This window comes from Pomacea canaliculata, linkage group LG2, assembly GCF_003073045.1.
Source record: "Pomacea canaliculata isolate SZHN2017 linkage group LG2, ASM307304v1, whole genome shotgun sequence".
Taxonomy (NCBI): Eukaryota; Metazoa; Mollusca; class Gastropoda; order Architaenioglossa; family Ampullariidae; genus Pomacea; species Pomacea canaliculata.
This window is the reverse complement of record NC_037591.1, coordinates 41,061,022-41,087,169: the sequence shown is the minus strand read 5'-3', so window position 1 is coordinate 41,087,169 and position 26,148 is coordinate 41,061,022. Positions and strand designations below refer to the sequence as shown.

Below are 26,148 nucleotides of genomic sequence, written 5' to 3'. Positions count from 1 at the left end.
CGTGTTTCACGCTCCAATAATTTCCGGCTGGCGTACAGAATAGGGTGTAACGCCCCCTGGTCATCACATTGCATCAGCACCGCCCCTAGGCCGGTGGAGGACGCGTCCGTCCTTACAGTAAATGGTTTTGTAAAATTGGGGAGTTGTATCACTGGCTCTGAGGACAGTGTTGTTTTTAGCGTGTCTAGTGCTCTCTGGCACTCCTCCGTCCACCTAATTTTAGTTGGCTGTCCCGCTTTGGTGAGGTTGGTCAGGGGATTGACTGTCGCTGCGTAGTTATTTATGTATCGGCGGTAAAAGCCCACTAGACCCAAGAGGGAGCGTACCTGTTTTTTCGTCTGGGGTGTTTGGATAGTGAGGATTTTGGATACTTTACCCGCTTGGGGGCGCATAGTTCCCTCCCCTATCTCGTGCCCGAGGAAGTCAATGGTCGTGAAACCCACTTCTACCTTGGAGGGTCGAGCGGTCAGCCCGTGAGCTGACAACTCTGCCAATACATTATCAACTGATAACAAGTGTTGGGTCCATGAAGCTGATGCAATCAGAATGTCGTCGAAGAAGGACACCGCCCCGAAACGCTCGAGGTTTAGTGCGCGCATCATTCTTGCAAACGAGCTGGGGGCCGTTGACATTCCGAACGGCATGCGCGTGAAATGAAAGAGGCCGAGAGGTGTCTGGAACGCGGTTTTCTCTTTATCCTTTTCTGCCATAGGTATCTGCCAGTACCCTTTAGCGAGATCTATCTTCGTGAAATAGTTTTTGCCCTGTAGTTGAGAGAACAAAAGCTCCACGTCTGGAATGGGTTCTGCGTCAAACCTGGTAACTTTATTCAGTTCTCTGAAGTCGATGCAGAAGCGTGTAGAACCATCCTTCTTACGCACTATCACTACTGGGGAAGCGAAGGGGAAGATGACTGTTCGATGATACCTAACGTTAGCATCTTTTCCACCTCTTCTTTGACAACTCTCTCGGATGTGAATGGGAGGGGGTACTGCTTAATGTTAACGATGACGTTATCGGTCAGTGTTATTGAGTGGTGTTGAAGGTCCGTAAGTCCCGGTAGGTCCGTCAGCATTTGTTCGTGTTTGTTCAGGACTTTATCAACCTCTTCTTTCTGATGGATCGAGAGTGCCGGGTTAATGAGTACCTGACGGAAGTCTTCTGTCCGCGCCGTCGGCATGCATTTAATTATGACCTTCTCTACGTCACTGTCTTCCGTAGAGCATTCCCCCGCAATGATACCAATCAGACCCTGTTGTACAGGGGGGAAGGGGGTGCGCGTGATATATTCACGTAACAGGTTGACGTGAAATAGTTTCTCAATGCCTTCGCTCGTTTCTATCACATAGTCATAGGCATTGACGCGCTTTCGGACCGTAAAGGGGCCGCGCCACTTCAGCAGCATCTTGTTATTGGCAGATGGGAGAAGGACTAAGACCTGAGAGCCCTCTTGGAAAGATCGCACGCCGGCCTGACGGAATTTGTAGTCCCTGTTCTTCTTTGATTTAGCTTGCACTGCATCTTGTGCGCACCTAACCATATCTCTGAGAGCGTCCCGCAGGTCAGACACATACTGTGATGTTGTGGTGGCGGTGACGTCATCATTGTCTGCGCCTGTCCACGTATCGTACAACAGTTGGGAGGGGCCTTTAGGGATGCGGCCATAGAGCAATTCAAAAGGTGCGAAACCCGTGGATTCTTGTGGAATTTCCCGGTACGCAAATAATATCGCTGGTAGGTAGCGATCCCAGTCTCTTGGTTTGTCTTTCATTACTCTTTTTAACATAGTTTTTAGGGTTCCATTAAAGCGTTCGACCATGCCGTTGGTCTGGGGGTGGTATGGTGTGCTGTGAAGCTGGGACACCGATAAGAGTCTCATAACCTCGTGCATAGTCTCTGATGTGAACTGAGAGCCCTGATCAGACAGGATTTCATCGGGGATTCCCGTGCGGGAAAAAATGTTTACCAGGGCTTCAGCAACTGCTTCTGTCGAAATAGAGCGCAATGCGACAGCTTCGGGGTAGCGCGTGGCCACGTCCACGCATGTAAGTATATGCCTGTAACCGCTAGATGATGGGGGGGAGATTGGGCCGATAAGATCGACGGCCACTCGTGAAAATGGTACATCTATGACCGGGACCGGTTGAAGGGGTGCCGGAGGCACCCGGCCTTTTGGAAATGTTTTCTGGCATGTGTCGCAGGAGCGACAGTATTCCTTAACAGCCCGCCTATAACCTGGCCAGAAGAAGAATGGGGTGATGCGTTTAAACGTGCTATTGGCTCCCATGTGCCCGCCAAACAAAGAATCGTGCGCGGCTATTAGCACTGACTCTCGGAGGCCCTTGGGGACCACCACTTGCCAGGTGACTGTCTGTGGTTTTGTGCCAGTGATGCGCCTGTAAAGCAGCCCATCTCTAAGAACGAAAGCTGCGGCGGGGTCTCGGTCCCGAGTGCTATTCCCCCTAGTTTGTCAAAACAAGGTACTTAGGGAGGTATCTTGCTGCCTGTAGTTCAGCTAATTTTTCCGGGGTAATGTCTAGCTGGGGGGTTTTTGTTGTCAGGAGCGGGCGAAAGGGTTTGTCTTGCCTGGGTGCCTGCGCACGTGTGTGAGCGGCTGCCGCTACCTGGGCACAGTGAAATGTGGACCCGTCCACGCGACCCAAGATGACATCACAGACGGGGTTGTCGATGACGCATGCCTCTACCGTGCCTGAGAAGAATGGGCAGTCAAGGTTGACTAGTGCGACCGGGCAGCCGCACGGTCTGGCCGTTGAAAAGACGGCATAATTGCACTTTGCTCAGGAATTGCTCGCGTCGTAGCAAACTCCGTCTCACCCCAACCGTCGAACACAACCTGAATCCAGCATCACTGTGAGGGTGTGCCCCCTAGTGAACCCTGGCATGTCTGTATGGACGGCGGTAATTCTCGGCAGCTGACATACCGATGGCCACTTCGTCAGCGATTTCCCCCCTTTACCTTGTGTATCGTGGGTATTCGTGCTGACCATAATCCGATTGATGCGAACTTTGGTGTCTGGGGGTGAGGACTAGGTTTAAACTGCAGTCTCCTGCACTGTTTCCACCAATGATCGTGTACGCGGCAACCCAACACCCTTTTTTATCCCCGTAAAACTTCAGGTCGGTGGGGTTGATGCCGTTGCTGTCGTCTCGCGTGTTTTCCCAGCTACGGTTTTTTTGCATGTGATTACGCCATCCCGGGTACCCGCTCGAGGGGCTGTTTTCTGTGTGATAATGCTGTCTGTAGCCCTCGGAAGAGGGCGTCTGGTACCTGCACTCGCCGTTTGGTGTTCAGAAATTCCGGCGTTTGCACAAAACACGCTTGAGTCCGTATGTGCGGCCAAGTTCCTATCGCTGTGGGCTTCCCTATACCTGTCCGCTGCTTCCACTAAGTCACTAACAGAATGATATTTTCTCTCCCTCAGGAAAGCCACTACGTTGCTGGATAGGCTAGCTAACAGTTGCTCTCGTAACAGCAAGTCGACTAAGCTGCTAAAGTCATTTGTTATTTCTCCCATTTCTAGCCATCGGAAGAAGTATCGCCTAATTCTGGAAAAAAACACGGCTATGGTTTCCTCTCGTTCTGGTCGGGCGGCCCGGAACTGCCGACGGAAACCTTCTTCCGTACATTGAAATCGCTTAAGGAGGTGTTTCTTTATTTTGGGGAAGGAACTCAAATCCTCCTCGGGTATTTCGTGATAGTATGTGAGGGCTTTCCCTCTAAGGAGCGTTGCTAGGTTGCAAGGGAGTTCATCCGCCTCCCATTTATTAAGGGTCGCGTATGATTCGAATCGACGGAGATAAGCGTCTATATCGTCATTCTGATCATCCCAGTAGGGCATTTTCGGTCTGGCGCCTGCCATAATCTCCTTTTCCTTGATCGCTACCCTGTAGCTTCCAAGGTTATTTTGCGATTCTAGCCTCCTGTTTTCTAATGCTATCCTTTCGCTTTCTACCGCTAGCCTTTGGCCTTCTAACGCTGCTTCTACTTTTTTCATTTCTGCCTCGTGTCTTTGTCTTTCTGACTCGTGTTTTTGTCTTTCTGACTCAAGTTTCTGTTGTTGATGCGCGTTCAGTTGTTCCTGAATATATGTGGTGAGGGCTTTTCCGCTAAGACCTATCATTTGTCCGGCCCGCCATAGGTCTCGTATGATTTCATCAACCAACGTCGCGATGCCTGTGTCTACTGTTGGCTGCGAGGGCTCGGCGGTCTGGGCTGCCTCATCCACCACTTCAGTGTCGTACATGGTTCAAGTCAAACACCAAGCAAAGTCTACTTATATATGGTAGCACAACTTCAAAAAAATAGTACAAATACCAATGCTAAAACGAATTATCAGGAAAAAAAAATTCCAGTTCGTATCAGATTAATTTTAATAAATTAATACTCTACGTCAGGCTCGCCAGTTGTAACGTACGGTTACGTGGGCCCTGTGCGCAATGTCTGACTATTGCATTCAGTCATCTAGCATTCTCCCACACACCTATTACAACAGATTCAATAACAAGGTTTCAAACTTAATGATAAGAATATAATTAACAGAGTGCATATATATTTACAAGAAGATAGTTTTCAAGCATGGCCATAGGTAATCTCAACTTAGCTTTCTGGCTTTTTCGCTATGGTGCTGGTCGCTGATACATCCCATATTCACAGGTTAAAGTTCGCACTGGCGTGATGACTCCACTTTGTTATATGCTCGTCATTTAAAGTTCACACTGTCCTAATCATTCCAGTGTCCACAGTTTCGTCAGTTAACGTTCACAACTCAGTATAATTCAGAGTCCCGTGGGTTTTTACGTCCTTTCTCCGACGGACTTTCTGTCGGCCGATATCCACCTCGCCACCCAGAAAAGTAAAGTTCTTTCCACTCCTCCTACTTTGTTCGTTTCCTGTGGGGTTTTACCCCGCCGAGGAGGGTGGCCCGAAATCACTACCAGAAGGCGTGGAACAATTATCTCCCCTGGCCGTACGTCACGCGCGGCCGTCCACGTCAGGTGCTCGGACGAAGTTGACACCGACACTGGACACCGGCAGCGAGATGGTTGTCGCGCTAGCCAGGGGAGATGTGCCAGCTTGGCCCGCACATGATGTTTTGTCCCTGTTTTAACTACAGAATCGACCATTTGTCCTAACCAAGCAACCAACGCACTAAACACCTCAACAAAAAGACAATGGGTAGAAATACATTTTCTACACTGTTGTACCCTGTCCCTTCAGGTTGCGGGTTTGCATTTGGGCTAACAACCCACTCATGTAAAAACAAAAGCTGTTACAGACACCGCAACAGTAACACAACAAGGGCATGGCCGGGATGTTTCCTCTCTAGAAGAACTCGTGAGGCATGCTAGTGAAAGCCTTAGGGAAATCAGCTGACGACCAAGGCAAAAGCCAGGATTGGGACCTGGAACATGAGAACCCTCTATGAAAGTGGCGTCAGCTCAAGTGGCAAGAGAAAGAAAAAATACTAGGGTTATGAAACGCTCGACGAGCCCCCGCGATTGACGATAAGAATGAAGAGATTTGTAGGAGAAATTAATTGAGGCAGCACACGTTCAGAGGAATGTCACTGAGAGAGTTATAAAGAAGATGGAGGAGAAGACCATTGTTCCCCACCCCCCAACCCTAACTTGGCTATTTTTAGTAAAACTGCTTTTCTCTTACATACGACGTCCTTTTCTGCTGCACTTGAAGTGGAACTCACAACCAGGAGAAACCATTATTTACTCTAGCCATACAGACCTGGACCACGATCACACCCAGGGAGTGGCACTGCTGATGTCAACTGAGGCAACAAAGGCACTGATGGCCTGGGAACCAGTCACACCACGGCTCATGTCAGCAAGACTCAACGCTAGAGGAAAAACATTACCATCATCCAATGCCATGTACCAACAAAGCAGCAGATGGAGGAATAAAAGGCTTCTACAGTTCCCTGCAGTTTCTGCTTGGCCACATATCAAGAACAGATATGAAGATCATTATGGGAAACTTAATGCCAAAGTGGGAAATAATAACACCAACAGGGAACTCATCATGGGAAGACATGACGTCGGCACCTGCAATGAAAATGAGGAGCTCGTCACAGACTTCGGCGTTTTCAAAGTCCAGGTGGTTGTGACTGTCACAACTCCGCTGCGCTATATTTTTCTTAAATACTTTTTTTTAGCCTGGAAGGGGACAGAGAAAAGTAACTTGAAGGAGGAGGTGTGGAAGACTAATTACTGCGGCTGTCAGTGCCAACAATCTGAGGGGATTGCCGCGCCAAACAAGGATGGCCGGAGCGTACATTTTTCTTTTGTAACGATATTATTGTTATTGACTTGGTGTTGTAGTATGCAGGGAGCACTGATAGCGCTGCTAGAGGTACGATATCTCTATCGTCACGATAGCGCGGGAAAATGTGTATGCAGGGACCGCCGATAGCCGGCTATCGTACCTTTCAGGCTATTGGAGCCTCACCCCTCCGTTAGCTCGCTATCGTACCCAAAGCACAATATGGCGGACTGGATGTTCGGGGACCGTATTGTACGCTGTTTGCGCCGATAACTTTTTCGGGACAGGAATCATGGCCTGGACCGGTACAACGACCAAGAACTTTACCAGTCATGTCGATTAAGAAGACACGATGTTTTAGAACTGACAAATCAAATTGCAGCAGCAATAGCATTGTCGAATCGACGTGGGTCGCTTTCTCCAGTGTTACAGGTACAGAATAAATCAGTTACTACTCTGCTATAACTTGTTCAGCTTGTTGTATATTTGATTTTAGCAGTAAATAGTTGCTTTTTATATAATATTTTAAATTTGAAAAAGGCAAAATTAACATCCTAGCTTAGGTATTGTGCAGGCTAACATGGCTGTAATATGACAGTCAAATCTTGTAGTTCTTGACATAGGATTTTCACAAGGCACAGCGAGGACGGTAACCCTTGTCTCGCACCTCAGGTGTCAGACTGTAAGTGCCAGTAAGTAGCGCTGCGCGTTCGTGGCATGGGCCTCTCTTGAACAAACTTACTGCTTACAGCCGCTAAGGCCCTCAGAGACGGTAATTCCTGCTTCGTAATGGGGAAAAGGCCCCGACTAAGTATCTACACTAAACTATATACTGGTAGAACACGTGATCACTCTGCACCAAGCCTAACTTGCCCTAACGCTATCGATCTAACACTAACCTACTCGCTACGCACTATACCCCTAAACTGATACATCTAACCCCTCGACCCTGGGCCTTGAACGCCAAAACTTTGCGGCTAAACATTTCTCTGATGATGAATAATGAAGGCCGCTGTGGTCGTTTCTTCCCAGTGTGCTTAGAGAAAATGTCTGTGTGTAACGCCCAGTCACGAACTGACTTCCTCGTATGTTCAACCAATCAAATGTCTGTGAGGTGGCCAGGAGGTCAGAGTACACAACATGTTCAACCAATAGATCGCCATTGGGGCTCGTCAGACAAGGAAGTGATGTCTTTGTACTTTATAAATGTCCACTGCGCACGACCTCTTGGCGTCTTAACATGGAAGCTCTTGGGTGACGAAAATTCGTTTGAGTTTTTGTCTTTTGAGTTTTATTCATAAAGATTTAAAAAGCAGAGCCTATATTGGTGTGAAAGCTTTAGCTGTATTATACTGTGGACGCAAATAAAAGGAAAAGGTTTTCTAAGCAAGTCTATGAAGTAGCGTCTCGATGTAAGTAATTATCATCATCATAATCATCATCATCATCTGTATTATTATTATCACAAGCTCCAGAAAGTCCAGAAGTCTGTTGCACGTCTGATGTAGAGCTTGTAACCGGACCACGCCACCCGTCTCTTTCGTTGTCTACACTGGCTTCCCATCCGTTCTGACATCCAGTACAAACTGACAGTGCTGTGTTTTAATGTCTTTGCTGGCACCTGCCCTGATTATTTCTCTGAACTGCTCTTCCCTTACATCCCAGCGAGACAACTGCGCTCCTCATCTGATGATCGTTTCCTTACTCTTCCTGTCACATGTGGCCAGGATGTTTAGTTATTGTACAGAGAAACTGGAACTCGCTTCCTTTCAATATCCACATCTACCCACTATTAAAATCATTTAAACGTGCACAGAAAAGCTCTCATCTTCAGTAAACATTACTCCTAACAATCTTTCCCATAATTTGAGTTCTTTTTAACACCCTTCCTTTTGCAATATCATGTTACTCTTTGTTCTTGTTTTTTGGCTCCTCTTTGTGTTTCCTGTATTTGATTTTACTCTTAGTTTAGCATTGCTGTTTATTCTTTTATAGTTTAAAAGCTATTTGCTTTCCTGTCATTGTATGCTGTCCATATTTTGTTCTTGTTCTTAAGGACTAAGAGGAGTGTGACTATGCGTTTTACAAACGTATTATTATTATTTGTCGTAATCCTATGGGGTCTAGGGTCGTGTGATGAACAGTGCCTCGTAGTAAGGTCTTTACTACACTCTCGACACTTCCGCCATTCACACCGACATAATCGGGACCTTACGTTATGTGTCCGTTGGGAGGTAAGCGGACATTTAGTTAACGGCCATGCCACTGAGTCGGTGACTGCTCTCACTTACGTCGCCGCGACTCCCTCCTTAATGGTTTTATTACTACTCTTTCGTGACATTATTATTATTGGTAGTATTCAGGGCCTTAAAATCGTTTTTATAACCAGAAATAAGATGTTTGTCCTTCAAATCATCATGTTGCCACTGGTGATGACTTACCTTTGCCTTTTGACAACGTCCCACTATGGACACAGAGTTGCACTTCTCGCACAATCCCATTTGCTTATAGGACCAGACCTGTGCCATCTTACATCTTAACAGACCAGCGTGTGTCTGGACTTTTATCTAGGTCTGACTGCAGGCGTCTGGAGCTTGTCAAGTTAGTGAATATTGGACAGATGGTAGGACGACAACTATTAGGTTGTTTGAACTGGGGGTGTCGTCATCGAAAACTGATCTTTGAAAGAGAGATCTTGAGCCGCTTAAAGAGTGTGTCACTGTGTGAGTGTGAGTGCGGAGAAGATTATACCCGGCAGGTGAAATTGAAGATTGATTTATGTAATGTAAGATGTATTTGAGACTGATTTCTGTAAATTAAAGTGATGCTCAAGTCTTGTAATAAGGGTGTGGCGACGTTCAAACGTTTCAAAAATATATTAGTCACAATGACAGAGCACGAGAGCAATACAGGAGAAATAAAGGATTCGTTTCTCACTTAATTACCACTTACTTGCACTATGTTGGTTGCCGATGTGATGTTTACAAAAATCGAAAATATCTCGGGAAATCGGCCCTTGTGTCCTTCCGCCCAGTAACCGTCATAGCTTTCCGAGATGGTCAAGCAGACGAGTGTAGGTGTGACGTCAGAGAAGTACAGAAAGTGTCTGAGGTCATTGTGACGTCAGTCAGAGACGTACAGGAAGTGTCTGAGGTCATTGTGAAGATTTGACGTCGTCATCGGTGGTGTCACGTGAGTTCATTCATGTTTTAAAGTGAACTTTTCAAAGCACAGTTTTAAAAATTACAGAAAACAGTCTGTTTCACTTGGTAAGCAGTCTTGGTCATATGTCATAAGGTCACGTGACGGAGAACGAGACTTCGTCTAAGTAAACGAAAGAGTCCTATGTCATTTCTCTTCTTAAACACATCATGCTACAAAACCTTCAACTTTTCCCATATGAACAGATGCTAAAAACGACAAAAACACGAACTAAAGCACTTAAGCGATATTGAAGTATGTCACAAACCTGCTGTGTTATTTTTTTGTTGCTTTTTTTAGCCTGGAAGGGGACAGGGAAAAGGTCACTTGAAGGGGGAGGTGTGAAAGACAGAAATTATTGTGGCTGTCAGTGCCAACAGTCTGAGGCGTGCTGCGCCAGGGATGGCCGGCCGATCTTTTAATCAAGTGGTGTTGATAGGTTGTTTTTGCTTGAAGAACAAAGGAAAAAGTGTTGGGGTGTTTTGGATGTGTGGGTGCGACTGAGTATTTCCTTGACGGGAGCGGGGAGAAGGGACAGTCTGCTGGGTGTTGTCAGTGCGTCAGGAGCGGACGTTTTGTTTGCAACAAGTCTTGAACCGACTTGGTGTTGTAGTCCTGGGTACAAATCCTGACCAGATTTGTATGTTATGTAACAAGTCCTGAACAGACTTGGAAGTTAGTCTTAACTGGACTGGGCCGATCCTTACCAGACTTGTATCTTAGTGTAACATTGAACCTGCTGAGGTTTTTTGTGTTTTTTTCCTTTTGTTGTTTGTTCTTCACTTATGCATCATATCGCCTGGGGTTCGCCGACCAGCGCTGAATTAGAAATAACTTCAGTAAGAGCATCTGTGTCAGTGGAAACTACGACATGCTCGATGACGGATCGTCTTTCCCGATCAGCGAGAGGTCGAGTGGGCTGTTGAGTAGGAGACTAGAAAAACTTACCTGTCCACACAACGGCTGTTGAGTTTGATTTTTCAAAAGAGTTTAGCTTTTGGGGATTTTCCTGCCACGTGCCTTAATCTAGATAGCGTGTTTGTGCTTTATGTTTCCCCTTTAATTTTTTTCTTTTGCTGCGAAAACATTGTCACGAAGATTTTACAAGTTTTTAATAATATAAACAAAGTTAACTAACACTCTTAATGATCTTTTGTCTAGAAAATACGGAATTAATTTCTTTTTCAAATAAGTCACTAGGTGGACTAGTATAGCTTTTAATCTTATAATCTGCTTATGCATTTTACACTTTAGTTAATGCTATGTAATTTTTATTGACTGATCTTTTTTAAAAATGCTTATATTCTTCATGTCCTGGTCTTATTTCAGTGATAAAGATGACTATGGAGCTTTTTATGTGTTTATTTACACTCTTGATTCAGCACCACGTACAGAAAACTCGAGGTAAGATCCCGAGATGGTTAAACTATAGGGTAGAATCAGTTTTGTTGAGAATTTACTGGTGAATAAATGTTTTACAAAAATCATGTTACAAACGTCATTTCTAAACGAATTTTTATTTGCTTAATGGCAATCAAAATGTAAAATTTGCTTTAGTTTTGTGTTTTACTTTACTCCTTGTTGCTCTACCAGGAGCATAGGTTCGCAACACCACCTCGCCAGCGGACAAGGTATAGGGCAGCACCCCTCAGTTGGGCCCATGTGGTTCCCCCGTCCTTTGCATCGCCTTCCACTGTTCTTTTCCAAGTTTGCTTTGATCTCCCAACTCTCTTCTTTCCCTGAGGGTTCCAGTCAAGTGCCTGACTGGCAATGGTGTCAGCTGGTTTGTGCAGGGCGTGTCCTACCCAGCCCCATTTGTCCTTTGTGATGTCTTGGCTAGTTGAAAACATGCCGGGCCCTGTTGATGCGTCTTTTGAAATCATCGTCCACTTCACCATCCTTATTGACAATGCTCCCCTGATACACAGACCGATTTGTTTCCAGGATTCTATCTCCTTGAAATGTTATTGGGAGTATTAATCAGTTCAGTCGTCTATCTGTTGACCTTTAAGCCAGTCTTCTCTGCTTCCTCTGCTAGCTTACTCAGTGGTTTGTGCGTGTTGTTGCCGATGAGATAGAAGACTAATTTCATATGCAAAGTGAAGGTACGTAAAGCTGTTTGGTGAGGGATACGGGTGTTGTTTTCTTGGGTTGTCTTGCGTATAATCCAGTCTTTGATCATCAGGAAGATTGTTGGTGATAATATGCCACCCTGTCCTACGCCGGTCTTTATTACGAAAAGTTTAGTGAGTTTCCGTAGCGAATAGCTTGAAAGGATGAGTCTTCGCACAAACCATAGATAATGTTTATTAGCTTATGTGGAATACCATAGTGGATCATCAGCTTCCAGATGAAGTACTTGTCTACATTATTGAATGCCTTCATAAAGTCCACAAAAGTTATATAGAGACAGGACTGCCACTCAATAGACTGTTAAAGGATTATACGAATGGTGGAAATGTGACCAGTTCATAACCTTTCCTGGCGAAATCCTGTTTGTTCTTGTCTCAATCTGTTGTCTAGTGACTTCTTCAGTCTCTATAATCACCCTTGATAGAACTTTACTGGGGATGGACAGCAGCATGATCACCCGCCAATTTTTGCACTAAGAGAGGTCTCGTTTCTTTGGTAACTTGTCCAGGTGGCCTAGTTTCAAGTCTAGTAATTGAATTCTAGTTAATAACTATAAACAATCAAGTAATAGACTATGTCTTGGCTTTCTTTGCCTGTTTATTGTACAGCTGTTCTGGAGCATCTCTGGCAAGTGTCCATAAATAGTCAGCCAGCATGGTAGTTGTTAATTCTCCTTGGTATAATTTCTCAATTGTTTAAATATTTTGATTAAAATGTTTGCCATGTTCATTCCTAACTATATCACAAATGTCAGGAAAGAAATCCATATGGGTAGGAAGGAAGTGAATCATTAGAGATATAATGCAGCCAAGTTTCTGACACTGCATCAGCATGTCTACTCATAGTTTCTTGTAGTTTTCTGTCAACATTCCAAAGAAAGTTTGTGGACATTATGCGAAAAGCATTCCATGGTTATTTCTCATTCATATTGATACATATTCATAACCCTGCAGCAAGTTGTTGAACCTGTCATCTTTGAAGAGCTCTGGAACCTAAACCCTCAGTATCAGGACTATGTGAGCCTCTACTAGAGCTGAGTGATGGATATTTTTCTGTCCAACTGCAACATTTTAACTGCGAGTCCATTCTTTCTGCAAATAATGAAGTTCACTTCCTCGGCTATCGCACTCATATCAGAAACAAGTATTTGTATATCCCTGCTTCAGTCCCATTAAAAGGACAACTATCTTTCAGTCACCAGAGAGGTTCCAGCTGTACATGTTGTACTAAATGGAATTTAGTGGCTGCCTTAAATTATAGCGTCTCTTTCTCGGGACAGTATACACTACTGGATTAGGTTGAAGACAGTTTCCATTGCACAGCTTTAAGACTAATTTGTTAATAACAATAGTGATAAGAAGAAGAAAAAAGAAGAAAGAAAGAAGAAGAAGGAAAGAAAATAGAAAGAAGAGAAAAGAAAAAAGAATTAAAGAACAAAGAACAAATAACAACAAAAATGAAGTTAATTTATAACGTGTTTTACACCACCTTCACGGACAGACAGAGTTGTGAGTAAATTTCTAAAGCATTAATAAGGTCCTGAATATCGGAACAGAATACCAGATTCTAAAGAAAAAGATCCTACTGCTAGAACCGCTTTTGATATGAAGTAATTGTGACATCTTCTAGAAGATAACATTGTTGACGTTTTGAACCTAGCGAGTCTACCTTGTTCTTGGATAAGTTCAAATCACAAACCAGGTCATTTAGTTCTTCCTGTGTGGGGTTGATGATGCACCACAATAATATTCTGGATCACTGCATGCTGAATGACCAGAAGATGAACATGTCGGCTCACCCTCATCCTCATCAGCTGAATAAAAAAAAAAAAATAGTCTGCTGGAGGTTCTGAAATACCACGTCCCTCATCATGTGGAACTGGTCTCAATGCAGACTTAACATTGGGATGGACTATTCTTGACTTCTTTTGCTTCGTTATCCCGCAGGAAGAAGAAAGAACCAAGCAGAAACAGTTATTTGTGTAGTTATTGGCTCTCTTAAAACACGAGGACTGCAAACGGAATTGACAGTTTTTTGCAATTCAACCACTGTGACAGCTGTTACATATGTAGCACAACATACAAGTCTTGTCTTGGTCGCCAATCTTGCATGTGACATCCACACCCATAAAGTCTCATGTAGCCACAAAGTCTCAAACCCTCACGTTAAGACTAAATGTTAATTATGATGAAGTCTTATATATTAGTTTTTGTCATTGGTGTTCAAACAGCTTTGTTTATATTGTAGCCTGTGATGGTGTGCACACCTCACCCAGTGGCTCCATCTCGTCCCCGCTGTACCCCAGTCAGTACCCGCCTAATGAAGACTGTACCTACATCATCAACACAACACAGGGCCATCGCATTACCTTGACTTTCGTTACATTTGAAATTGGTGATGGAACCGATGACTGCGAGTTGGACTATTTGGAGGTTTGTGATTGTTTCTTTGCCTTTATTTTGTTACAGACCAGTGCGTAGTTGAGGGGGAATGAATGGATGGGGGTAAGGATGACACGTGGGATGGACCTATTTTTCGTGGGAAGAGTGGACCATGAATTCAGCGTGCGGTCCGGGCAGTGCTCACCCTTCGTAGCTGAAGCAGCCAATTGTAGCTTTGAATTGCTACCCATCCCCCTAACTCACCAGACACAGCCCCATGTGATTTTACCTTTCTTAACCTTAAATCCAACTACGTTGTCGCCAGTTTGGAAAAACAAGATGAGATCACATGTGCTGTGGAGGAGTTGTGATGGTCCAGAAGGCCACCTTTTTCCGTGATGGGATTGCAATACTTTAGCATCGCTTGAATGTGCATTGATGTCAAAGGGGACTATTAGAAAAAATTCCGAAAAACTGTCTTGTTTTTGCAAGTCCTTCTGAATGACACAACGTTTTGAACTACCTTCGTTCTCATTTACAATATGGTCTTTACTGACATGCAGTGAAAAGAGTCAGAATAAAATACAATTTACATGAAAACGCAGGAGAAATGTGATTTTAACTATTCACTTATTTTATATATTTAGTATGTAATCTGTCTTGTACAACTATATGCTTGTAGGAAATTGAGGTTGGTATGAAGGTTTCTTTCTGATATAATAAATAACCGTAACGTTTATGAACTTTAGCAGTCATTATCATATTTTTGTTTAACTTCAACGACTTTATGTTTACATCCTAAGATCCGGGATGGAAGCTCCGAGCTGTCACCGTCTATGGGTATCTTCTGTAACACGAGAGTTCCGGACAGAGTGAGGTCCACGTCTAACACCATGTGGATCAGATTTATTTCTGACTCATCACAGTCAGGCACTGGCTTCAATGCAACTTACTCATCAGGTAAAGCAATAATTACCAGATAGCAATAATTACCAGATTACAAAAAAATAATTACCAGATAGTTACAATTGTGTCCTTTTACTTTTAGTTTTTTTTCTCTTGATACATATATTCGTCTGATATATACCAATGACATGTACAGCACACATAAATAGTAAATCGTCTGCCCGAGTTTTGTGATTTAATCATAAACAGACATATGCATTGGGGGTTTCCTTTTATTTATCCTAAAATTTATTTCTTTCGCTCTTTTCTTGTTTCTTATTTCTGTTTGTCAGTGACCTAGTCACTTTACTACTACTGAGTACACGTGTGCGGACAAAAGTCGTGAATGATGGAAGTTTTTGGAATGTGTGCCCTCTTTTTGTTAAAGAAGAAAGAAAAGGTGTGACTGGAAAGGGAGAGAGCGGCCAGCGAGGAGAGATTGGGGTAGAAAGCATAGGGCGAGAGGAGGTGAAACTGGACGCTTAATGGAGGGGAGGAGGATTGTGTTTCTTAGGGAAGGGAGAAGTCACTGCCGAGACAGTGTACGGAGATAAGAGAAAGAGATTCGGAGAGAGGTGGACGCGTTTAAGAGCAGAGAGCCATTGTCTAGACAATGTGCCTCAGTAGTGTGTGAGGATTAAATTGTTAGAGAAAGAAAAATCATTGCCAAGACAATGAGTTTGAAGAGTGTGTAATAGATATAGTGGATTTTTGCGATTGTGTTAGAGGAGACATTGCCCTGGCTGAGTTTTAAGTGCCAGGAGTTTAGTTCACTTCGTAAATGTGTTAGTAGAAAAGAAGAGCCATTGCAGAGACAGTGTGTCTGACTGGAGCAGAAGGAATTCAGAGCTTTTGTGACTGTGTTTTTCATAGTTTTTTTATGAGTTTTTTTTTATTACTAAACGTAGGAAGATTCTTACAGGCGAATCATTTTGTTTTTATTGCGAGAAAGAACGCGCAATTATCCGAATCCGTTGGTGTGCTCGAGAGAGTGTGAGCGAGGATCGCTAGCGGTGTCGTGACACTGTTAAAGAATAAACCAAATCAACTAGTACTGATAGTATTGAAAATATGTCAACAATGCACCTGATAATATGCAAATCTCCACGATATACTGATCAAATGACATCATACCTTATATCCTACAATTTACATATAACGTAACTAAACATTTCCCCTTTAATTTGATGTCAATTTAAATTTTTAGACATTTTATTATAGCTTATTATAAATGCTTAATAAGTCTTCTATCTACTTTCCAGATGATTTTTCTTAGAATAATCTTGAAATATATTATCTTGAAAGACAGTGACTTTATTTATATTTGTTTTATATTTGCTTCTGCCGAGCTCAAAATTAGTGAGAATAGAGAACGTTTATGAGATATCAAACCTTTTGAGAAAGTAGGTCACATTGCACATCGTCAGATAAAACTTTCAATCTCCTTTCAAATAAAGGCTAGGTCAAGGCCTATAGGTTCCCATGCTGTGGTTTGCGCTATTTTCTAGACCAGGGATGCTCAACCTACGGCCCGCGGGCCATATCCGGCCCGAGAACGCGGTGCCATCCGGCCCGTGAAACTTCTGCCCACAGTGCAGGAAATCGGCATGTTAGTAATAAAAAAAAAAAAAAAAAAAATGAAAAAAAAACGAAAAAAGGGAAGAAGTATTTATCCCCACGTAGGGGCGTCTCTCAATCTTTTTTTCGATGGACAAACATTTCGATTTAGTGCTCAGACTTGGTGTCTCTACGATGAGGCCGGACATTCAGAAGTTGGTTTCGGGAAAACAACTTCAAATATCCCACTAATTACTACATAATTAATGGTAAGTACAACTTGTTTCTAATAAAAAATGGTATCTGCTCTATTTTTTTTTTTTTTTTTTTGCTGTAAAGTGGCCCTCGACACGGCTGTCCGAAATGGATATGGCCCGCAGGCCGAAAAAGGTTGGGCATCACTGTTCTACACAATTTACTACTACCGACTTGACGGGATCTTAGGTTACACCAGGAATCCGTGTAGGAAGTTTCCTGTGTCTCACAACCAAATATCATGGCTTTGGTATATAAACTGTCATTGGTAACCTAAATAGGGAAGTAACAATCGCCCTAATTAGGGTCTAGGGTGGCTTGCTGACAAGCCTAAGGTCCTTTGTGTAGCAAAGGTGGGGGGCTGACGTGCCAGTGTAGAGGTGTTGTATGCGGTAGATGTTAAAAGTGGGAGCCAGGCCTAATTGTTTACAGCAGCCAAGCACTACCAATCGGCTGGCTGAGGCGTCAGGGACATCTACAAAAAGATAGGAGCTCACACACCTGTCCGCCAGGTGACGTAGAGGGGGGTCACTACAGGCGGGTGGGGCCGTCACTAAGGTGGTCATTCTCTTGTCGATATCGGCTGTTTGATTGGTTGGACGCTCTCAGTTGGACAAGTATTTGTCACTCTTACACGGATAGACACTCAAAAAAAAAACAAAAAAACAAAACAAAAACAAAACAAAACAAAACAAACCAACCCAAATTTACTCAGGAGTTTAATCCCAGACAAAGCTACCCAAAGTGTTACAGTATTACTGGTGTTAAAGGTAAACCGTGAATACTGGCACCGGGGAATCACAGACACTGTTGTAGTTTGATGAAGCAGTATTTATTAAACATCAACAAAATAACGCCAGCTCAGGCGCTAAAGGGAACTGACTACATAAAACCCCGGATTTGTCCTCAAGGGATAAATCTTATCACGACATCTGCTTTTCTGTGAGATTAATCATTTATTTTTGGTAAATAAAGTTTTAGTCACTGTCATCAGTCTTTATAACGATCTTGTAGGGATATAATTCTGCCGCTACCAAACATCCTTGGTGATGAACTGACACTGGCATTAGAGTTGCTTGAAACTGGAACTCATTGTGTCTGGCATCAGTATTAGAACCACTGTCACCGGATGTCGGCTCTGGATATCCTGACATACTGGCCCGACTCGCATACCTTATTGTTGAGACTGAAGTCAACGTGTGGTTCACTTGTCACTTGGACTTGAGAAGTAGGGAAAAAAGTAGTTAAAAACAAAACTGGGTTTGGGAGTGGACTGCTCCCAGTCGACGTTTCTTACCCTTCTTAGGTGACGTCTGTTGCGTCGGATGTTGTCTCTTGGTGTTTGTACAATCTATGACCGCGGTGTATTTTTCTGCTGAATGACATCTGCACTTCCCCAGCACTTATCACCATCTATCTTCCGTAAAACTGTGTCACATGGACGAAGTTCATCAAATGGTCGCACCGCGTGATATTTGTCAAAACATTCTTGTAACACTACTTTCCCCTTTGCATCGCTCGCTGTTACCGCTACTTTATCAAATTTCCTTCATTTAAGGTTCGCAAGCAGAGTAGGTAATGAAGTTCTCAGTTTTTTTACCACAGGCTCATTCCGCTTGACTATACCCTTTAGTAAAAATATTGATGTTTCTGTATATCAGTAGCGCTCATTCAGTTTCATCTTGCTGTAGAATCCTTTTAGCAATTTGAACTGCTCTTTAAGCCTCTCCATTGGCTTGTGGAGATGAGGACTTGTTACAACATGTCGAAATCCGCCCTTTACTGCAAATTCCTTAAACTCCCTACACGTGTCTACTGTCCTCTACATCGGTAATGTATTTTGGCCACCCTTCATTAGCGTAGCGGATTGCGGCTTGAAGTTGTCTTTGCTAGGTTCTTCTACAATCTCTTTTAGTTGCGCAGGACCATGAAGTGTCTACACTTCTCAAAGACGCTTCCACCTCTTCTGAAAGTGTTGTAATGTCAGACTGAGCATCTGTTAACTGTGGACTTCGGGACACAGCATCTGCAGTGACAAGCTTCTTCCCAGGCACATACTCTACGGTGATGCTGAATCCTATGGCTTTGGCCTGCATTGAGCCCCAACTCCGCTCTCGATCCTTTCAGTGTATGGCAGTAACTACAAGGGGTACCAGCACTGGAATAGTGGAAGTACGTTTAGCACGGATAGCACTAGACACTCTGTAGACGAAACCTTTGATTGTCTTTATCTATTTATGTGATTTTATGTTGAATAAATTTTTTCTCGGGGAACAGCAGTTGTGAGGGCTCGTAAGCCGCGCAGTGAAAACTGTGATCTACGTGTGATCATTGTATTATACTTGCCCTGCAGTTAATGTTCACGTCGGCAGCAGGAGTTGAACTCTCACTTTCGCCCGCGGGTCTGGTTCCAGTTCTCACTTCATTTTTTTATGCGTACAAGGTACATTGTCTTCACCGACTGGGTTCACATACTTTGCTTTGAACTGGCACCTGATTATACCTTAGTAGACATGCTAAGACAATAAGGAGAATGCATAAAAAATATCGCTCCAGGGGGCGCAAAAAGTATCAAAATCTCCAAGCCAGGGCCGCCGAGAGCCAGCCCGGGCCCCGGGACAGACGACCTCTCCGGGCCCCTTGTACTTATAATTGTAAATTATTTTCCCAGTTTATAATATATGTTTACAATTCGAATCTCAATATCTACACTCAAACTCAACTTCTGCATGTGTAATGCTTGGGTGTTCTATCCTACGACCTTTCTTTAAGAGAAAAAGAAAAGGAGAAGAAGCAAAAAAAAAATCCACTGACCAAGGCCGGGCCCCCTTGACAGCCGCGGGCCCGGGTACACAAGACCCCCTGTCCCCCCCTCTCGTCAGGCCTGCTCCAAGCACACAGAATTCACAACACGAAAACCCAAGGCTGCCAGCAAGATTTTCCAGTGATTAGAATAAAACGGAAACTAATTAAATAAATTTCTCTATCTCTACATCTCTTTTTCCTATTCTCACCATATTTCCTAAATATTAACTTTGCAATCGCAAGCTTACTCTCTTTACAAAATCATCAATTAACAATAATATGACGCAGTTTATTATCTTGTGCAACTAATCCAAACTGACAGGTTCGTAAATACTTTTTTTTATTGTGATTTACACCAACAAAACAAACATAACAAAGAAAGTGGACCACAAGACAGAAACATTTCCCTGCCATTGAACATACAACTATTACAATGTCAGCTATCAGGGAGACCTGTACATATCCTCTGACTACCCATTCCGTAGAGCAGACTTGGGCAAAGGCCGGCCCGAGGGCCGGATCCGGCCCGCCTCCTGTCTGTGACCGGCCCGCCCGCTGGTCCGCCCGCCAGTATATATACTATATATATATATACAGTATTGGGTAAAACTGAGTTAACTATATTAGTCCGGCCCTCTAAAACCATCCCAATTTCTCATGTGGTCCCTTAGGAAAATTAATTGCCCACCCCTGCCCTAGAGACTATACACCCTAATCCAGGGGTGGGCAATTAATTTTCCCAAGGGGCCACATGAGAAATTGGGATGGTTTTAGAGGGCCGGACTAATATAGTTAACTCAGTTTTACCCAGTACTGTATATATAGTATATATACTGGCGGGCGGGCCAGCGTGCGGGCCGGTCAGAGACAGGAGTCGGGCCAGGTGCGACCCGCGGGCCGGCCTTTGCCCAGGTCTGCCCTAATCCCTACTAATTTCACCATAAAAAAACCAGAAAATCAGTTTTACACAATTCTTAAAGTTATATACCTTTTAGAGGAAAAAAGTTATTATTACAGTGCTATATATGTTATTCCGTCATTGAATCTATGATGTCACGCATACCTGTATTTCACAAATAAGAAATTATGAAAGTAGGTATGTGATTTTTTAAAAATATATGATATGTATTGTCTATTTATCATTTGTACATAGCAATAGAGATAGAAGTGAATAGAATAGAATATGTGTATGAGTGAGGATGTGAGTGCATATGTGTATGTGTTTAAAACATGTCAATTTGGCATCATGCACAATCTATACCATAAGTGTAATCTGCTAAGGAAAAAAGGGGAATAATTACATAATTTGATAAAAAAAACATCAGTAGCTCCTAGTAACACAAGTTTCGAAATAGCAATGCTTTGTCTTGACAAATATAAGGACATGTAGGTGTATTGAAAAAATATGACAAGAGATGAAAGTAGAGAAATATTCTGAAATCTGAATACAGACTTACACATGATCCTCATCATACAAGTAATCACTTGCACCGTCATGCTTGAAATATGTTTACAAGTAAAACAATATGATGGAAATGATGATAATGATGCTATGAAGACTTACATAAAAGGTAATGATCTTGACTTATTGTAATGTACATGTGTTTAGAAGATTAAATAACAAATACTAAATTAATAGACATTAAATAGTATTCACATTATGCACATTAAAAACTATGGATTGTCAAGCATTGATCATATTACCAAAAAAAAAAAAATACACAAACACAAAAGAGAGAAAAAGAGAAGGAAGAGGAATGTGGAAAAGAACAGGATTCGCAGGCTCCTCATTAGACCACAATGTAAATGCATTCTCACTTTTAAAAAAAAACCACATGCACAAACAAAAACATTCAATGTGTGAAGAGAAGCTGCTTATATGGTATCCACTTTTGCGAAAAACGTTCTGGCTTACTATTTATTGTGTAGTAATATTTCTCTACATGATATCTTTTCTTTATTTCCAATACAAATGAGTTCACACTTAGATGAATATTGAAAAATTTGCACCAGTACATATAAAACTTTGCCATAATTAGAATAAGGCTGAATATCTTATCTGTCATAAGCTCATTTCGGACTCCAAATATTATTAGCTGGTTCTTTACTTCTATCTGCTCACAATGAGCACATTTTTCTTTTAACTTAGTAAAGAAATCATTCCAAACTTTTTTAACAATAATACAATCAAAAAACAAGTGTTCTATAGATTCCCTTGACTGAGTGCAGCAGGTGCAAAGATCTGAATCTCTAAGTTTTATTTGATATAATAGTGTGTTTGTAGCTAGAACACGATGCAGAATACAATATTGAAACCACTGACGTTTTGTATCCATTGTAACAATAAAAGGGTGAGCAAATATTTGTCCCCACTGAAGGTCTGGAAAAACATTTTCCCATTTTCTAATGCATGTAGGAGGCGTCTGTGAACATAACAGCTTATTATATATACCTTTTGTGCCTTTTTTATGCTTGATTATGGCTAACAGTGGTGCATAGCATGTAGTATTTCTGTCTGTTTGTTTCCAGAAGTGATCGATCTTTCTTTTATATTTGACAATGGCCATGATTCTACTATAATAATCTAGAAAGTTTATATTTTTGCCATGTATTTGTTGGAATACTTCAAATTTCATAGGTATTCCATTATTATCAAGTAAACCCCCAATTTTCATAATATTACAGTTTAACCATTTTTCAACTGTCTTTTGTGTATCATTTTTAGACAGAAAAGTATTAAAAAATAACGGTTCAAGCAGAAATTCTGTAAGTGACAAGGGGCTAAATCTAATGCAAAAGTCTGAAAAAATAGCGAATACATCTTTCCAAAACACATTTGTTTCCAGAAAGTATCCTCCAAACTGTTGAAAAATTAAAATCTGTGGATGAATTGAATTCAAAAGGCACTTCCAGCCTGCATTTGATGTACAAATCTTCCTTATCCATGTCAGCTTGAGTGGATTATGAAAAGCATTGATATCCACTACCTTTAGTCCCCCTTCTGAGTATTTCCTGATAACACTGGTTTTTTAATTTTGTGAATTTTCTTATTCCAAATGAAGTCAAAGGCTGACTGACTAATTTCATCAGGACAGGACATGGAAGAGTAATAAATAGATGAGTAAATAAAGACAGTATAAGGGATTTGAATACAGTGTTTCTTCCTATTGGTGAGATCTCTTGCCTTCCTTTCTATCATAATCCTGTGCATTTTAGTAAAATTCTTTTGGTAGTTAATATTTATCACAGCTTCAAGGTCTAGATAAAAAGTAATACCAAGGACTGTAAATGTTTCGGGATTCCATTGAATTTTTAATTGAGTCATATAGCGTGTCAAGCAGCCTCGATTAATACCAATCCAAATTGCAGCAGTTTTATCAAAGTTAATATTGAGACCTGAAAACAGAGCAAACTTCTCCAATTCCCAAACAGTTGCTTCAAAAGATTCTTTAGATCCATCAAGAAACAATCACATGTAGTCAGCAAATTGTGACACTAAGAATGATTTGTTTCCCACAACTATACCTTTAATATCAGCATTATCTCTAAGTAGAATGGAGAGAATTTCTGCACATATAAGGAAGATATATGGCGAAAGAGGATCACCCTGTCTGCAACCTCGTTCTATACGAAAATGTCGAGAGACACAACCATTTACAATAAGGCAAGATTCTGCATCTTTATAAAATACATTTACCCACCGTAAAAGATCTTGTCCAAAGTAAAATAATATAAGGGCTTTCTGAATGAATGAGTGTGCAATAGAATCAAAAGCTTTTTCAAAGTCCACTAGCAGTAGCAAACCTGGCTTCTGCTGTAACTGAGTATAGTATAATATATCGTATACTAGTCTAATATTATCTGCAGTCGATCTTCCTTTCATAAAACCTCTCTGATCCTCGTGAATAATAGATGGCATAACTCGCTTTATTCTCTGAGCTATACAGGCTGTGGCAATTTTATATGACATTTAATAAAGAGATTGGGCGCCAATTTTTAACAGATGTTTGGGTTTGTCTCCTTTCGGTATTAGTGTTATAACCTCCTGTCTCTGTGTTACAGATAAACTGCCCATTTTAAGCCCCTCATTTAATGATCTTATTAGCTATTAGAAATATTCCTAAATCTTTCCAAAAGAATTTGAAGAACTCTACTGGGAAACCATCATTTCCAGTGCTTTTATCGTTCTTCATTTCTCTAAGAGCTCTGCCTGCTCCTTTTTCTGTTATTAAACCTTCTAATTCATTCTTTTCATTTTCACTTAGTATTGGGAAGTTACTATTCTCCAGACAGTTTGGCTTCAACTCTAATAATTTAGACTCCTTACTTCTGTCCAATTCTCTATAATATGCTTCACATTCTTCTGTAATCAGTTCTTGATTGCAAAGGATTTCCCCATTTTCTTTCTCTATTGTCTTCATTAATTTACTTACAAAATGTCTTTTCTCTAAATTACAAAAGTATTTAGAATTTCTTTCTCCTTCGAAAATCCATTTTGCCTTCGATCATATCCTCAATCCTTCAACTCTTTGTTCCCTAATATTCTGTAGTTCATTTTGCAGTGCTACAAGCTGTAATGTGGAGTCTTCAGTCATGTTTTCTTCTATGTTATTTATTTGTTGTTTTAGCTCTTTCTCTCTTGTAATCTGCTTCTTCTTTTTGGCAGATGCATAAGCTATACTGGCTCCCCTAATCTCTAAAAGTAACATTTCAAAAAAAAGTTGATCACTTATTTGGAGGTGAAGATCAGAAGGAGAGATGGAGTCAAGTGATTCACGACAATATGGTAAAGCTGCATATTGTTCTCTAGTCTCGCTAATAACCTTCTTGGCTAATTGTATGTACTCTTCATCTTAAAGAAGGGATTTATTAAACTTCCAGAATGTCTTGCATTTTCCATGATTGTTTCCAAGCTGAAGTGATATCATTATAGGGGAATGGTCAGATCTATAAGATGGTTCTATTTTTGCTGAAGTAACTTCCCCGGCTAATGTTTCTGATATCAGAAAGAAGTCTAACCTAGCCTGTTGTAGTGGGTGTCTCTTGCGCCAAGTGAAACCTTTAGTCTCAGAATGCATCTCTCTCCAAATATCAACTAGATTAAACTCTTCAATAATGTTTTTTACTATTTTCCTCGAATTAGGATTATTTATTCTTTTATAGTTGTAATAATCAAGAGTTGGGTTTAACACCAGGTTCCAATCACCAGTCATGATGACATAGACTTTTCTCGATTATGCAGCTTTTCTTTAAGTTCACTGTAATAAGCTGGACTATCAGTATTTGGGCCATGAAGGTTAACCAGCAGATAATCAGAGTCATCAATGCCCACTTTTAAAATCATAAAGTTTCCAGCTGGATCATTGTATAGATCTTTGTATTTGTATTCGAAATTATTATTGATTAATATTGCCAGACCCTTAGCGTTTGAACTGTGAGAATTAAAGTAAACATCATATCCCCATTTTGCTTTGACAATATGTTATATTTTTTTAGTAAAATGAGTTTCTTGAATACAGTATACGTTGTATTTTTTTTCTGGAAATGGAGAATATCATCTCTCTTATTCGGGTCTCCCAAGCCTCGACAATTCATAGAACGGTGTCCAGTCAGTTAATCCCCAGACACTTCATCCCCGACACTTCATCCCCGACACTTCATCCCCGACACTCAAGAACAATTTTCATATCATATTGTTGAAGAACATTAAATTTACTAGCTTATATGAACTTAACTAATGTTGTAGATGTTCAAATGACGTTGAAGTTAAAAAGCATGATTGAATTTGAATTTCAATTAAATTTTTTCGCTGACTTCATAATTTTATAGTTTAAGAATTTAGTTTAGGGATTAAGTGTCTGGGGATGAAGTGCTTAGGGATTAAAAGTCTAGGGGATGAAGTGTCGGGGATTAAGTGTCGGGGATGAAGTGTCTGGGGATTAAGTGACTGGGAACCTCATAGAACATATAGTTAACTTATCCATTATTTTTAATTAGAGAAACAAAAATCACAACTAGACTGCCCAAAGAGTCATAACTAGACTGTTTCCTCTTCCAAAAGTTAAAAGTAACAAAGTACACAGAAACAACATGTAACAACAAACAAAAAAGCTGGCACGGTGGCGCAGCAAGGCCACAGCATTTTGCCATGAGCATTTTCACACATGTATTGATGTCGATGATGCATATGGTTACAGAAAGGGATGACATAAAGGTCCCGCTGTGCATCTATGTTCACGTCGGTGAGTTTTTTGCTGTGTATAGGCGCTACCTTTATTTACGGCTGCGTACTTTTATTTGATGCGGATACATGGGAGGGGGGGAAGAGAGCACACTCAATTCTAAGTAGTAAAAGTTCCTGAAATTTAGAATTTAAATATGCTAATAACTGTCTCTTACTTTTTATATAAGAGAGAGAATTTCAATGGGTGGATGAGTACAAAAAGAATATTTATAAAAAAAAAAACGCGGAAGGAATAGTGATACATGTGGGTCAAGTAACCCATCCTTGGCTCTACGTATTTCCTACTAGCTTCTTCACTCCCCTTATTGAGGTTTATATATATACTTGGAAAA

At 41.6% G+C, this 26,148-nt stretch overlaps 1 protein-coding gene across 1 annotated transcript in view; it reads left to right on the top strand.

The window, feature by feature from the left end:
• Positions 1–26,148, top strand: part of LOC112556882 (low-density lipoprotein receptor-related protein 4-like) — a 454,098-nt gene that overhangs the window by 65,975 nt on the left and 361,975 nt on the right. Inside the window, exon 12 of the mRNA XM_025226300.1 lies at positions 14,814–14,970. Coding sequence (XP_025082085.1) covers positions 14,814–14,970 — 157 coding nt within the window. The remainder of the gene's footprint in view (positions 1–14,813; positions 14,971–26,148) is intronic.